We start from the raw sequence: 14,261 nt of genomic DNA, 5'->3' as shown, positions 1-14,261 counted from the left end.
ATCACCAGGAGACAGTGAGTTCTAGTCCTGACATAAACATGAAAGCCATCTGGGTGACTTTGGGCCGATCACCAGGAGACAGTGAGTTCTAGTCCCACCTTAGGCACGAAACCCTGCAGGGTAACTTCGTTTATAGCATGATTGATTTCAAAAAAGCAAGAAGGAAAGAGAAATAATCAAGAAGGAAAAAGTTTTAGAGCAGTGTTTCTCAACCTTGGAAGCTTGAAGATGGGTGGACTTCAACTCCCAGAATCCCCCAGCCAGCGCGTTGAAGTCCACCCATCTTCAAGCTACCAAGGTTGAGAAACACTGATTTAGGCGAATCTTCAGCGAGCTCCAAATTCAGATTCAGCCTTTGCCATAAGGAACTGGGAAGCAGCTGAATTTTGTGTCTCGGCAGGAAAAGAGCGCCCCCTGCTGGATCTTTTTGGGCAGAAAGGGATTTCTTTCGCTCCTGCCCCCCCTCCCCTCACACCCCCCTTTTCTAGGAACGGAAGCCATCAAAATGCAAACGTTTTTTTGGGGGGGTGGTTTTCAAAGTGAAATCCATGCGAGGCATCCTGGCCTAACCCAGAACCCCATCTTCTCCCTTGAACCCCGGATCTTCCCTCTCATTCAACTGACCTGCTTTTGCAAACTTTTTGTTTGGCTTTCCGACGGTGAAGCGAATGCCACTGTCGGTAAGCGAACCATTAAGTTCTCCATGGACTGGTTTTTCCAAAAAAAAACCCCAAAAACTGGAAAGAAAAGTCAATTTTTGGAGAAACCGGCATCAAATCCAGTCTTTTTCCCCACAGGATGCTAAAAACCGATTTTAATGTTGCCAAGGGTCCAAAAGTCTTCGACTTACGACCGTAATTGAGTACCAACATTTACGCTGCAAAGTGAGAAATCTGTCAAGTGAGCTTTGTCCCATTTTACGACCTTTCTCGCCAGGGTCGTTAAGCGAATCGCCGCGGTTGTTAAATGAGTGAAGCCGGCTTCCCCATTGATTTTGCTTGTCAAGACGGTCCCGTGACCGTCGTAAGTGTGAGTCAGCTGTCAAGCATCTGAATGTAAATCGCGTGACGTGATTTACATGCCGCAACGGCTGTTAAGTGTGAAAAACGGTCATGTCCCTTTTCTCAGTTCCGTTGTAACTTCGGACGGTCACTAAGCGAGCAGTTGTAAGTCGAGGACTACCTGTATGTGGGGCTGGGCTGTTGGAAGTTTGAATCCAGATGGTAAGTGCCCCCAGGGAGGTCCGTCATAACTTTGAACACTTGCCAAGCCACTGGTCGTAAATTGAGGACTAACTATATATTATGGCAGGTGGGAGGGGAGGGGGGGAATCCATGTGCTGAAAGCCCCTAATCCTCCCCCCTCCTAATTTTTCATGCCATTGCAGATAGTCCTCGATTTACGACAATTCACTTAGTGACCGTTCGAAGCTACGATAGCACTGAAAAAAAAGTGACTTACGATCGTTTTTCACACTTTACGGCCATTGCAGCATCCCCCGGGATCCAAATTCGGATGCTTGGCAACGGACTCCTATTTATGACGGTCGTAGTGTCCCCGAGGTCACGTGATCCCCCTTTTGCGACCTTCAGATAAGCAAAGTCAATTGGGGGGGGGAAGCCAGATTCATTTAACGACTGTGTGATTCACTTACCGACTGTCGCAAGAAACTTCGTACAATGGGGCAAAAAATGTATTTAACAACTGTCTCGCTTCGCAGCAGAAAGTTTGGGCTCAATTGTCATCGTAAGTCAAGGACTACCTATATTCTAACTCAGTGATGGCTAACCTTTTTGTCATTGCGTGCTGGGGGGGGGCGGGAGGATCACGCATGTGCCCACACCCATAATTCTATGCGCCTCGCCCCCGCGCATGCACACACACCCCTGCTCCCCTTCCCCCCCGCTCCTGGCATGCAATTGCCCAGTTTTCTCTCTCACCTGGCTCCAGAGCCTTTCTAGGAGTCTGGGGAGGGCTAAAACAGCCTTCCCCACCACCACCCCAGAGGCCCTCCGGAGGACAGAAACGGCCTGTTTGCCAACATCCGGTGGGACAGCAAAAAAGAGGCCTTCCCCACCACCACCCGAGGTCCTCCAGAGGCAGGAAACAGCCTGTTTCCCTACTTCTGGTGGGCCCAGAAGGCCCGAAAATTACTGGCCGGCACACGCATGCGCACTGGAACTGAGCTCGTGTGCCCACTGATGTGTTCGCCATCACAGTTCCTTGACTATGATAGATTTAAATCCCAGATTTCTTTGGTCAACTCTCCCATTTTCTCTAGGGAAGAAGCTTGTGAGGTAGGTTCCGGCCCCCATGAACGTCATGGGAGTTGACCAAGAGCTACGAAATCCGGCCTTGTCCAATCCAGATGCCCTCTAGATGGCAGCAGAGAGTGTTAAGGATGCTGTGTATCTCTTTCCTGCCCTCTGGTGGCGGTGGTTGGGTAGTGCAATGTCCTGTTCGGTCTCCGTTCTTTTTTTGTAGTTGTCCCACAACCTGTGGCTTTTCTGATCAGGTCGGATTACAGCTCCCATCTTCCCCAGCCTGCATGGCCGCATAAGGAATACTAGACAAGAGTCATTGGAGACGAGATGGACAGAATATATATTTTATATATATAAAAAATAAAAACTATTTACTTGTGAGACACAATACCACAATCGTAGCTTAGCACATTGTTCACAACCAAGCACTAACCAGACATTCATCGTTCTGGGCTCTTATAGGCTGGGCCAGTGTTGCCCACTTGAAAATGGGTGGACTTCAACTCCCAGAATTCCTTAGCCAGGTATGTGAACTTCAACTCCCAGAATTCCTTAGCCAGCCACGTGCTGTGGCCACTTGAAGACAGGTGGACTTCAACTCCCAGAATTCCTCAGCCAGCCATGGCAAAGAGTTACGGCAAAGCAATACAGAACATGCTTATCGCTCTGCCGCCATCTGGAGGGCATCTGGGTTTTTACAATGGCTGGCTGGGGAATTCTGGGAGTTGAAGTCCATACCCATCTTCATGTGGTTGAGAAACAACGGACTAGGCCTCCTTACGGACAAAAATCAGACCGCTAGTCCTCATTGTTTGAAGGTCAGGCAAAGGGAGACAAAGACCGATCCTTGTGTCCAGATCATCTCCAAGATTCAGAAGGTCCAATGGTTCAGAAGATGTTCTTGTTGTGGTCCGCCAGCAGCCTGCAGAGCCGGCAGTGAAATCGGACAGCGATGAGGCTGAAGAAGAAGATGGGCCAGTCCTGGAGGCGGGGGAAGGCCCGGATGAGGGCTCTGTGTCGGAGGCAGAGGTGGGGCCAGGGCCATCGGGGAGTGATGTGCGGACTCCTGAGCCTCCAGAGGCTGACAGTAGAGAGGCAGAGGAACAGGAGGAGCCTGTTCCTAGTGCACGCATGAGAAGAGCTGCCAGAAGGCAAGAGCAGCTAAAGCAAAAAGGACGACTCAGGAGTAAGGCCAAGAGATGATTGGCCCCTCCCATAAGGCTTAAAAGACCAGCAACGGCTCTTGGCCTCTTTGCCGGAAAACAACCGTTGAGAGATTTGCTTCGTGTTTGGATGTATTTCTTTCTTGTCAGCGTCTTCTGTTCCTGAACTTTTGCCCAGAAAAGCCTTTGGCAGTTTGCCTAATTATCCCAAGGTCAGAGATAAACTAAAGACTGGTGTTTTGAGGACTTTGCTTTCATTTCATTTAGAACATGCTGAAAATGAGTTAATTCTCAGCTGTTTTAAGAAAAACTGTTCGTTTTTTGGAACTGTTTTGCATTTAATATCAACTACGTGGGCCTGGGTCACAACAGTTCTGGAAATGGGGGTGGGGATCGGTGGGTGGGGAAGCAGGAGAAAGCCCCCACCTATCGCAAGTCGGGGAGAGAAGAGCCCAGGTAAGTCCGTAGGTCGCTGAGGTTCGACCGGATGATCTTAGCGGGGATAGTCTCCTTGTTCAAGCGCTTGTAGGCCGCGTAACGGTGGCAGCCTCCGAAGGAGTAGTAGTAATCCCCCCCTTCCCTGCCTTTGATCCAGAGGACGTCAATTGGGGGGACCCGGTCAGGTTCCTCCTAAAAAAAGGGAAAAAAAGAAAGGAAGGAGGGAAAGAAGGAGAGAGGGAGAGAAGGAGAGAGAGAGAAGATTAGCTCGAATATGACTCGGCTCACCGAGTCAAGTCATAGCGGCCAGATCAAATATTAAAAGAATATTAAAATTGGATTAAAAAAATTACTACATGTTGTGACCCCGACTCCCGAGCCTGTCCTAACAGAGGAAGAGGACTCAGAAGGTGATGGGGAGGAACTGACAAGGCCTCCCTCTCCAGGACCCTCCTCTCTGGCAATGCCTCAGGTTCCCTCCGAAGGCCAGGAGGAACAGCCTGGGATGTGCCAGGAGGAAGGCATATCGGAGCACCAATTGATAGGGAGCGAGGATGATGAATCCTGGCTTGATCCCAGGCAGCGTCAGAGGGAGAAGCGTGCGCAGCAACGGAAGAGGCGTGGGAGGGCCAGAGATTGAGCTGAGTCACGGAGCCACGCCCCACCAGGAATAAAAGTGGGTGGGATTGCTCTTCAGGCTTTGTGACGGACAAAGTTAAACCCTGAAAGTCACATCGTGATCTCTGAAATTCGGCTTGGATATATTTTGGACTGAACATTGACTAAACTCTTGTCTCGTGGATAATTTGTTGCTCCTGGAACGGACTGAAGATAAATCCCTTTCTGCTTTACGGGAGTGAAAATGGTCTTGGCAGGCATTCGGCAGTTTGCTGCCAAAACTTTGGTCTGCCAAGAGTTCTAATCTGTTTACCTAATAAAATATTGGCAGGCATGCTTGGTATTACGTTTGCCTGTGTGAGGAAGGGGGACAGGACACTACAGGGAACGCAGCTGAGGTTCTGTCCTGCGCAGGTTTTGAGTTAGAAACCGAAAAGGGAAGAATAAAGCGAGGCAGCAGGGAGAAAAACATTTTCCGTAACTCAAGAGGAAGGGGCAGTTTCCGAATGACAGACACCCCCACCTCCCGAAAGAAAAACATTTCCCATTGGAAATCTGTGGGATTGTTCTAAGATAACTTACTTACTTACTTACTTACTTACTTACTTTTCTTTCTCTTTCATCTTTCTTTTCTTTCTTTCCTTCCTTCTTTCCTTTTTCCTTTCTTTCCTTCCTTCTTTCCATCTTTTTCCTTCTTTCCTTTTCCCTCCTTCTCTTTCTTTCTTTCTATTCTTTTTCTTTCTTTCTCTTTCCTTCTTTTTCTCTCTCTTCCTTCCTTTCTCTCTTTCTGCCTTTCTTTCTTTTTCTCCTTCCTTCCTTCCTTTTTTCTTTCTTCTTTTTCCTTCCTTCCCTTCTCTTCCCCTCTATCCGTTCCCTTCCTTTCCCTGCCCTCTCTCTTGCCTCTATATACAAACTGAATCGATTCCACTCCTTGAAGGAGCGATTTTCCCACGCAGGCCTTCCCTGTCTCTTGGGGAACCACTCAATAATAAGGTGGCACCCTATCTATATATCCTCAGAGGCTACTCTGTGGTTCAACACATTACAGAAATAACAAAACTGGAAGGGACCTTGGAGATCTTCTAGTCTAGCCCCCTGCTCAAGGAGGAGATTCCAGCCTCCTCTCTTGCGTGAAGCTGGTCTTCATCCAGAACTTGCCCCTTCAAAGATAGCTGCTTACATAAAGATAATTATTATGCTTAAATAGGTTGTGTGAACTCAACCAAGGTTACTTACAATGTTAGTAACCCAGGTGGAACACCTGCATTGATCCTTCCGGGATTCAAACTCAATTAGGAAGGTTATCTGACTTTAATGCCCACTAGGGGGCAGCATCTCACCAGCCTGAGCCAATTGTGAGAAGTTAGAGGTGAGAGCTGGCTAGTCCTGGGATGGGAGGCCACCAGGAAATCTCAGAACTGTACTATAAAAGTAGTCCTGGAATTAACCACCATTCGTTCAGCAACCATTTAAAGTTACAATGGCACTGCCAAATGTGACAATCGTTGCAATATCCCACAGTTTAGATACAGATACAAATTAACAGAGTTGGAAGGGACCTTGTAGGTCATCTAGTCCAACCCCCCGCCCAAGCAGGAGACCTATACTATTTCTGACAGATGGCAGTCCAGTCCCTTCTTGAAAGCCTCCAGGGATGAAGCTCCCACAACTTCTGAAGGCAACTTCTGTTCCATCGGTTGATTGTTCCCCCTGTCAGAAAATGTCTCCTTATTTCCAGATTGAATCTCTCCTTGATCAGTTCCCATCCATTATTCCTTCTCTGGCCCTTCAGGTGCTTTGGAAAATAGCTTGACCCCCTTCCTCCTCTCTGGGGCAGCCCCTCCAATATTGGAAGAGGCTCTCCTGTCTCCCCTGGTCCTTCTCTTCACTAGACCAGCCAGGCCCAGTTCCTGCAACTGTTCATCCTATGTTTTAGCATCCAGGTGTGCTTTGATCATCTTAGAAAGTCTCAGATGAACAGAGTTGGAAGGGATCTTGTAGGTCATCTAGTCTAACCCCCAGTCCAAGCAGGAGACCCTACGCAGTTTCTGACAGAGGGCAGTCCAGTCTCTTCTTGAAAGCCTCCAGTGATGAAGCTCTCACAACTTCTGAAGGCAACTTCTCTTCCATCGGTTGATTGTTCTCACTGTCAGAAAAATTCCTCCTTATTTCCAGGTTGAATCTCTCCTTGGTCGGTTTCCATCCATTATTCCTTATCTGGCTTTGGGATGCCTTGGGAAATAGCTTGACCCCCTTCCTCCTCTCTGTGGCAGCCCCTCAAATATTGGAAGATGCTCTCCTGTCTCCCCTGGTCCTTCTCTTCACTAGACCAGCCATGCCCAGTTCCTGCAACCGTTCATCGTATATTTTAGCCTCCAGTCCCCTCATCATCCTGGTTGCTCTTCTCTGCACTCTTTCTAGAGTCTCAAACTCTTTTCTTATAGTATGGTGACCAAAACTGGATGCAGGACTCCAAGTGTGGTCTTACTAGGGCTTTATAGAGTGGTATCAGTACCTCCCTTGATCTTGATTGTATCCCTCTGTTAATGCAATTTAGGATGGCATTGGCTTTTTTGGCTGCCGCCGGACACTGCTGGCTCCTATTTAGCTGGTTGTCCACTAAGACTCCAAGATTTATGAGACCGCCTTCTGCCACCGATAACCTCCCACCAACCAGTTCGCTCCCACAGAGGGGGGGCTCCTCCGGGTGCCGTCGGTCAAACAATGTCGACTGGGGAGAGCCTTCTCTGTGGGGGCACCTACCCTCTGGAATGAGCTGCCCCTGGAGATACGGCGGATCCCGGATCTTCGCACCTTTCGTCGTTCCCTAAAGACGTTTTTATTCCAGCAAGCCGGGCTGGCCTAACTCTTTTAAATTGTTTTAATTCTTAAATTGTTAATTATCGGTTTTAATATAGGGGTGTTTTAATTGTGGGCCAAATTAATTTAATTGGATTTTAATACTGTTTTTAAATTTTGTATTTTTTGTGTTTTATCTGTTGGTTTTTTCTTGCCTAAGTGTAAGACTTTACTTTTCTCAACATTGAATTTCGTTTTGTTAGATAGGGCCCAATGTTCAAGTTTGTCAAGATCTATCTGTCTCTTGAGCCTATCATCTAGGGTGTTGGCTATTCCTACCAGCTTAGTATCATCTGCAAATTTGATGAGTTCCCCTCCTATTCCCTCCTCTAAGTCATTATATATATAAATTGAATAAAAATAAAAACAATCTTCTAGAGTTGAGACTCTGGAAAGAGTGCAGAGAAGAGCAACAAAGAGGATTAGGGGACTGGAGGCTGAAACATATGAAGAACGGTTGCAGGAACTGGGTATGTCTAATTTAATGAAAAGAAGGACCAGGTGAGACATGATAGCAGTCTTCCAGTATCTCAGGGGCTGCCCCAAAGAAGAGGATGCCAAGCTATTCTCCAGAGCACCTGAAGGCAGGACAAGAAGCAACGGATGGAAACTTATCAAAGAGAGAAGCAACCTGGAATTAAAGAGAAACTTCCTAACTGTGAGGACAGTTAACCAGTGGAACTGCTTGCCACCAGAAGCTGTGAATGCTCCAACACTGGAAGTTTTTAAGAAGATGTTGGATAACCCTTTGTCTGAAGTGGTGTAGGGTTTCCTGCCTGGGCAGGGGGTTGGACTAGATGACCTCCAAGGTCCCTTCCAACTCTGTTTTTCTATTTCTAATGAATTCTAATCCTAATTAATTCTTATTCTATCCTGCCCTGTCCTCTCCTATTCCCTTTTCCCAAAGCCCAACATCCTGCCGGTGGCCATCCTCGCCCAACTACCTGGGCGTTCAATTAACCCCCCCTCCCCACCGTGGAAGAGAGAAACCCGAGTCAGCTCCTAACCCCGACCCAGGGTCGTGGGAACCGACCCTACCTACCTGGATGGTCTTCACGAGACTTTCCACTTTCCCCTCGTCCAGGACCGGCGGGATGGGTCTGATGATGACCCGCATGGGCACTTCGTGGACCTCGGAGACGTTGTCGGAATGGACGCTCCGGCTCTCTTCGCTTTCCATGCTGAGCCAGCGCCGCCACTGCCCGCGATCACCGCTTGGTGCCCTTTCCCAACACCTCCGCGCCACTCGCGCCGCCGCTCCTCGCATCTTGGGAGGGTCCCCAGCGCGCGTATTAAAGGCACCCGGGGAAGTTTGGCCGGAGTGTACCATTCCAGGGGACACGGGGGGGTGGTCGAGACTGATGAGCCCCCCACCCTTCCCGAGCGTTTCCCCGGCGCCTTCCGCGGATCCTGTCTCCAATGCGGGGACCCCCACTCAGATGGAGCCCGGAGCGCCGCGGATGGAGCCACTTGGTTGGAAGGGGGGGTCTGCACGCGTGGAACAGCTGGCTTCCCCCCCCCCCACCTTCTAAGTGGAAGGAGCCGTTGGTGAGTCACACGCGCAATTGTGCAACGCCTTTCCTGGGCTGGGCTTCCACGCGCTTCTTCTGCTGAGTCAGGAGGAGGCAGCGGAAAAACGGGGCGGCCGGAGAGGGAGCGTGTGGTTGGCGATCCTGGGCGGGGGGCGGCAATGTGGAAGGGGGCGTTTAATGACGTTTTAGTATGGTGTGATAAACTGCCAAGTCACTTAGATGACGAGAGAGAGAGAGAGAGAAAGAAAGAAAGAGAAAGAGAGAGAGAGGAAGAAAACGAGAGAGAAAGAAAGAGAAAGAAAAAAGAAAGAGAAAAAGAAAAAGAAAGAAAACGGGGGAAAGAAGAGGAAGAAAGAGATGAAGAAAAACAGAGAGAGAAAGAGAAGAAGAAAGAGAAAGAAAGGAAAAGAAAGGAAAAGAGAAGAGAAGAAAGAAAGAGCGAGGGAAAGGAGAGAGAGAAAGAGTGACAGGAAGAAAGAGCAAGAAAAAAGGAAGAGAGGAAGAAAGGAAGAAAAAGAAAGAAAGAAAAAGGAGAAGAAAGAAAGAAAGCGAGAGAAAGGAGAGAGAAAGAGGGACAGGAAGAAAGAGCAAGAAAAAAGAGAGGAAGAAAGAAAAAAAGAAAAAGAGAAAGAAAGAAAAAAGAGAAAGAGAAAAAGAGAAGAAAGAAAGAGCGAGGGAAAGGAAAGAGAGAGTGACAGGAAGAAAGAGCAAGAAAAAAAGAGAGGAAGAAAGAAAGAAAGAAAAAGAGAAAAAAAAGAGAAAAGAGAAAGAAAAAGAGAAGAAAGAAAGAGAGCAAGGGAAAGGAGAGAGAGAAAGAGTGACAGGAAGAAGGAGCAAGAAAAAAGAGAGGAAGAAAGAAAGAAAAAGAAAAAGAAAAAAGAGAAAGAAAAAGATTAGAAAGAAAGAGAGCGAGGGAAAGGAAAGAGAGAGTGACAGGAAGAAAGAGCAAGAAAAAAAGAGAGGAAGAAAGAAAGAAAGAAAAAGAGAAAAAAAAGAAAAGAGAAAGAAAAAGAGAAGAAAGAAAGAGAGCAAGGGAAAGGAGAGAGAGAAAGAGTGACAGGAAGAAGGAGCAAGAAAAAAGAGAGGAAGAAAGAAAGAAAAAGAAAAAGAAAAAAGAGAAAGAAAAAGAGAAGAAAGAAAGAGAGCGAGGGAAAGGAGAGAGAGAAAGAGTGACAGGAAGAAAGAGCAAGAAAAAAGAGGAAGAAAGAAAGAAAGAAAAAGAAAGGAAAAAAGAAAGAGAAAAAAGAAAGAAAGAGAGCGGGAGAAAGGAGAGAGAGTGACAGGAAGAAAGAGCAAGAAAAAAGAGGAAGAAGGAAAGAAAAAGAGAGAAAAAAGAAAGAGTGAGGAAAAGAAGAGAGAAAGAGAAAAAATGAGAAGGAAGGAAAGTGAAGGAAGAAGGAGAGATAATGAGAAGAAAGAATAGAGGGAGGAAGAGAGGGAGGGAGAGGGAGAGAAAGAAAGAGAGAACAAAAGGAAAGAAGGATGGGAGGGACGGAAGGAAGAAAATGCTGCCCAGCTCCCAGCAACTCTAGGTTGCTTTACTAATTGTAAAATGTTAAGTTCATTCCCCGAAACCAAGTTTGTGTGTTATGTGTGTGTCTTTCTAATTTTAGGCTTTATTGTTAACGTTTCAAAGACATCGAACGCGTCTTAGCATTTTTAACGTGGCAGTCCAGGGCTCTTTTTAGAACTTCCGGAAAAGATGATTTTTCTTTTTCTTCTGAGCCAAGGTCCTATTTTTATTTTTATTTTTATTTTGGTATGTGAGAGCGGTGTTCTGAAAGTCCTTGAATACGCTTGCAGGTGTTCAGAAAGACGCTGAGCCAGCCGAGAAAAGAGTCACGTAACCCACAAATCCACCACTTGTGGGATGTTATCTAGGATCCCTGTTGAACTATTGATCAAGTGAGCCTCCCACGAAATCAGTAGATTTTATAGTTCGGTCACTTGCTTTTTCTAACCGTTCAGGTATCTGATATTTAAAATGTATGTTCCATTTGTTCTTGCAACCTATGAAAGGTATAGATCGAGGGGTCAGCAACCTGCGGCTCTGGAGCCGCATGTGGCTCTTGCACCCCTTGGCTCCCTGTCGCTCAAAATACGCGTTACAACCGCCAATGTGTGATAGCTGCCGGCACGCGATTTATTGAGCTTTTCGATCCCCGGTAGGCCAACCACGGATAAGTCCAAGAAAAGAAAAGTTTCAGAAGAAAACAGAACATTTAATTCAACTACGTATGCTAGTTTTGTGGCTCCCGGTGTTTTCTTTTCTGGGGGAAACGGGTCCAAATGTGTTTTTAAGCTTGCCGACCCCTGATATAGATGAAGGGAGAAAGTCAGTTTAATATGGTTGTGAAGGTGCTGGCCTAGAAACCAGGAGATGGGAGTTCTAGTTCTGCCTTAGGCATGAAAGCCAATTGAGTGACTTTGGGCCAATCACCAGGAGACGGTGAGTTCTAGTCCCGCCTTAGGCATGAAAGCCAGCTGGGTGACTTTGGGCCAATCACCAGGAGACAGTGAGTTCTAGTCCCGCCTTAGGCATGAAAGCCAATTGGGTGACTTTGGGCCAATCACCAGGAGACAGTGAGTTCTAGTCCTGCCTTAGGCATGAAAGCCAATTGGGTGACTTTGGGCCAATCACCAGGAGACGGTGAGTTCTAGTCCCGCCTTAGGCATGAAAGCCAATTGGGTGACTTTGGGCCAATCACCAGGAGACGGTGAGTTCTAGTCCCGCCTTAGGCATGAAAGCCAATTGGGTGACTTTGGGCCAATCACCAGGAGACGGTGAGTTCTAATCCTGCCTTAGGCATGAAAGCCAATTGGGTGGTTTTGGGTCAATCACCAGGAGACGGTGAGTTCTAGTCCTGCCTTAGGCATGAAAGCCAATTGGGTGGTTTTGGGTCAATCACCAGGAGACGGTGAGTTCTAGTCCTGCCTTAGGCATGAAAGCCAGCTGGGTGACTTTGGGCCAATCACCAGGAGACAGTGAGTTCTAATCCCGCTTTAGGCATGAAAGCCAATTGGGTGACTTTGGGCCAATCACCAGGAGAACGTGAGTTCTAGTCCCGCGTTAGGCATGAAAGCCAATTGGGTGACTTTGGGCCAATCACCAGGAGACGGTGAGTTCTAGTCCCGCCTTAGGCATGAAAGCCAATTGAGTGACTTTGGGCCAATCACCAGGAGACGGTGAGTTCTAGTCCCGCCTTAGGCATGAAAGCCAATTGGGTGACTTTGGGCCAATCACCAGGAGACGGTGAGTTCTAGTCCTGCCTTAGGCATGAAAGCCAATTGGGTGACTTTGGGCCAATCACCAGGAGACGGTGAGTTCTAGTCCTGCCTTAGGCATGAAAGCCGGCTGGGTGACTTTGGGCCAATCACCAGGAGGCGGTGAGTTCTAGTCCCACCTTAGCCATGAAAGCCAGCTGGGTGACTTTGGGCCAATCACCAGGAGACGGTGAGTTCTAGTCCCGCCTTAGGCATGAAAGCCAATTGGGTGACTTTGGGCCAATCACCAGGAGACGGTGAGTTCTAGTCCCGCCTTAGGCATGAAAGCCAATTGAGTGACTTTGGGCCAATCACCAGGAGACGGTGAGTTCTAGTCCCGCCTTAGGCATGAAAGCCAATTGGGTGACTTTGGGCCAATCACCAGGAGACGGTGAGTTCTAGTCCCGCCTTAGGCATGAAAGCCAATTGGGTGACTTTGGGCCAATCACCAGGAGACGGTGAGTTCTAGTCCTGCCTTAGGCATGAAAGCCGGCTGGGTGACTTTGGGCCAATCACCAGGAGACGGTGAGTTCTAGTCCCGCCTTAGCCATGAAAGCCAGCTGGGTGACTTTGGGCCAATCACCAGGAGGCGGTGAGTTCTAGTCCCGCCTTAGGCATGAAAGCCGGCTGGATGACTTTGGGCCGATCACCAGGAGACGGTGAGTTCTAGTCCCGCCTTAGGCATGAAAGCCGGCTGGATGACTTTGGGCCGATCACCAGGAGACGGTGAGTTCTAGTCTCACCTTAGGCCCTTGCCTCCAGAAGTTGTGGGTGCTCCATCACGGGAGGTTTTTAAAGAGGAGAACTTGGACATCCGATTTGCAAGAATGGCACATAGGGTCTCCTGCCTGATCATGTCGAAGGGTTGGACTAGAAGACCTCCGAGGTCCCTTCTGAACCTCTTGATTCTGGTGTTCCTCAGACGTGGCCGGTCGCTCCCGCAATTTCCCTGCGACATTTTTTTCCCCCTTCTTGCTACAGAGCAGTTTATTGCAAAACTCTTCCACATTTTTCTCTCCTGAGTAAAGAGCCCCACCTCACTGTTGCAAAAGCCGCAATGAACTTTTTAAAAAATCCATTTCCTTGGCGGAAGGCAAGGCCTTGGAGTACACAACTCCACTCTTGTGTATACACAGTACGCTGTGTCTCTGTTGCGGGAAGTCGGTATTATCGAACCGACCCCGTATTGATTGAAGCATTAAGGAGCTAACTGGAAGCGGCTGTTTGTTGTCAGAGACTGAAGATGGGAGATTGACAGGCTCAAGAAGAGGAGGAGGAGGAGGAGGGCAAAAGGCCATGCAGTTAGTCCTCGACTTACGACTGTTTGTTTAGCGTCCGTTCAAAATTGCAGTGCCGCTGGAAATAAGGGACTTTCAGGCCAGTCCTCGCACTTAACAACTGTGGCAGCATCTTCCTGGGTCAGGGGTCTGCAACACACAAAGAGCCATTTGGACCCGTTTCCCACAGAAAAAAAAACACCAGGAACCACAAAACCCTTTCTCTCTCCCTCTCTCTCTGTATCTCTCTCTGTCTCTCTCTCCCCCTTCTCTGTATCTCTCTCTCTCCCCTATCTTTCCCTCTCTCTGTATCTCCCTGTCTTTCTCTGTCCCTCTCCCTCTATCTTCCCCCCTCTGTATCTCTCTCTCTCTGTGTAGCTATGCCTCTCTCTCTCCCCCCTCTCTGTATCTCTCTCTCCCTAGCTTCCCCTCTCTCTGTATCTCCCTGTCTCTCCCCCCTCTCTATCTTCCCCCTCTCTTTCTGTATCTCTCTCTCTCTCTGTGTATCTATGTCTCTCCCCCCCTCTATATCTCTCTCTCCCCCCTCTGTATCTCCCTCTCCCCTATCTTCCCCTCTCTCTGTAACTCCCTGTCTCTCTCTCCCCCCTCCCTCTCTATCTTCTGCCCTCTCTGTATCTCTCTCTCTCCCCCTCTCCCTCTCTATCTTCCCCCCTCCCTCTGTATCTCTCTCTCTCCCCTCTCTCTGTCTCTCCCTCTCCCCTATCTTCCCCTCTCTCTGTATCTCCCTGTCTCTCCCCCCCTCTCTATCTTCCCCCTCTCTTTCTGTATCTCTCTCTCTCTGTGTGTATCTTTGTCTCTCCCCCCTCTCTATATCTCTCTCTCCCC

General features: G+C 48.3%; 1 protein-coding gene across 1 annotated transcript; it reads right to left on the bottom strand.

Moving 5' to 3' along the window:
• Nucleotides 1-3,002: 3,002 nt before the first annotated feature.
• Nucleotides 3,003-9,028, bottom strand: SRXN1 (sulfiredoxin 1). Its single transcript, XM_034405158.3, has 2 exons — nt 8,385-9,028; nt 3,003-4,057 (listed from the first exon to the last, which is right to left on the bottom strand). Exons 1-2 carry the CDS (start codon nt 8,670-8,672, stop codon nt 3,854-3,856), a joined length of 492 nt encoding a protein of 163 aa, XP_034261049.2. The 5' UTR covers nt 8,673-9,028; the 3' UTR covers nt 3,003-3,853.
• Nucleotides 9,029-14,261: the final 5,233 nt, after the last annotated feature.

This window comes from Pantherophis guttatus, chromosome 3 (genome assembly GCF_059756535.1).
Source record: "Pantherophis guttatus breed Tessera chromosome 3, ASM5975653v1, whole genome shotgun sequence".
Classification (NCBI taxonomy): domain Eukaryota; kingdom Metazoa; phylum Chordata; class Lepidosauria; order Squamata; family Colubridae; genus Pantherophis; species Pantherophis guttatus.
The sequence above is the reverse complement of the archived record's forward strand: the minus strand, read 5'-3'. Positions and strand labels throughout refer to the sequence as shown.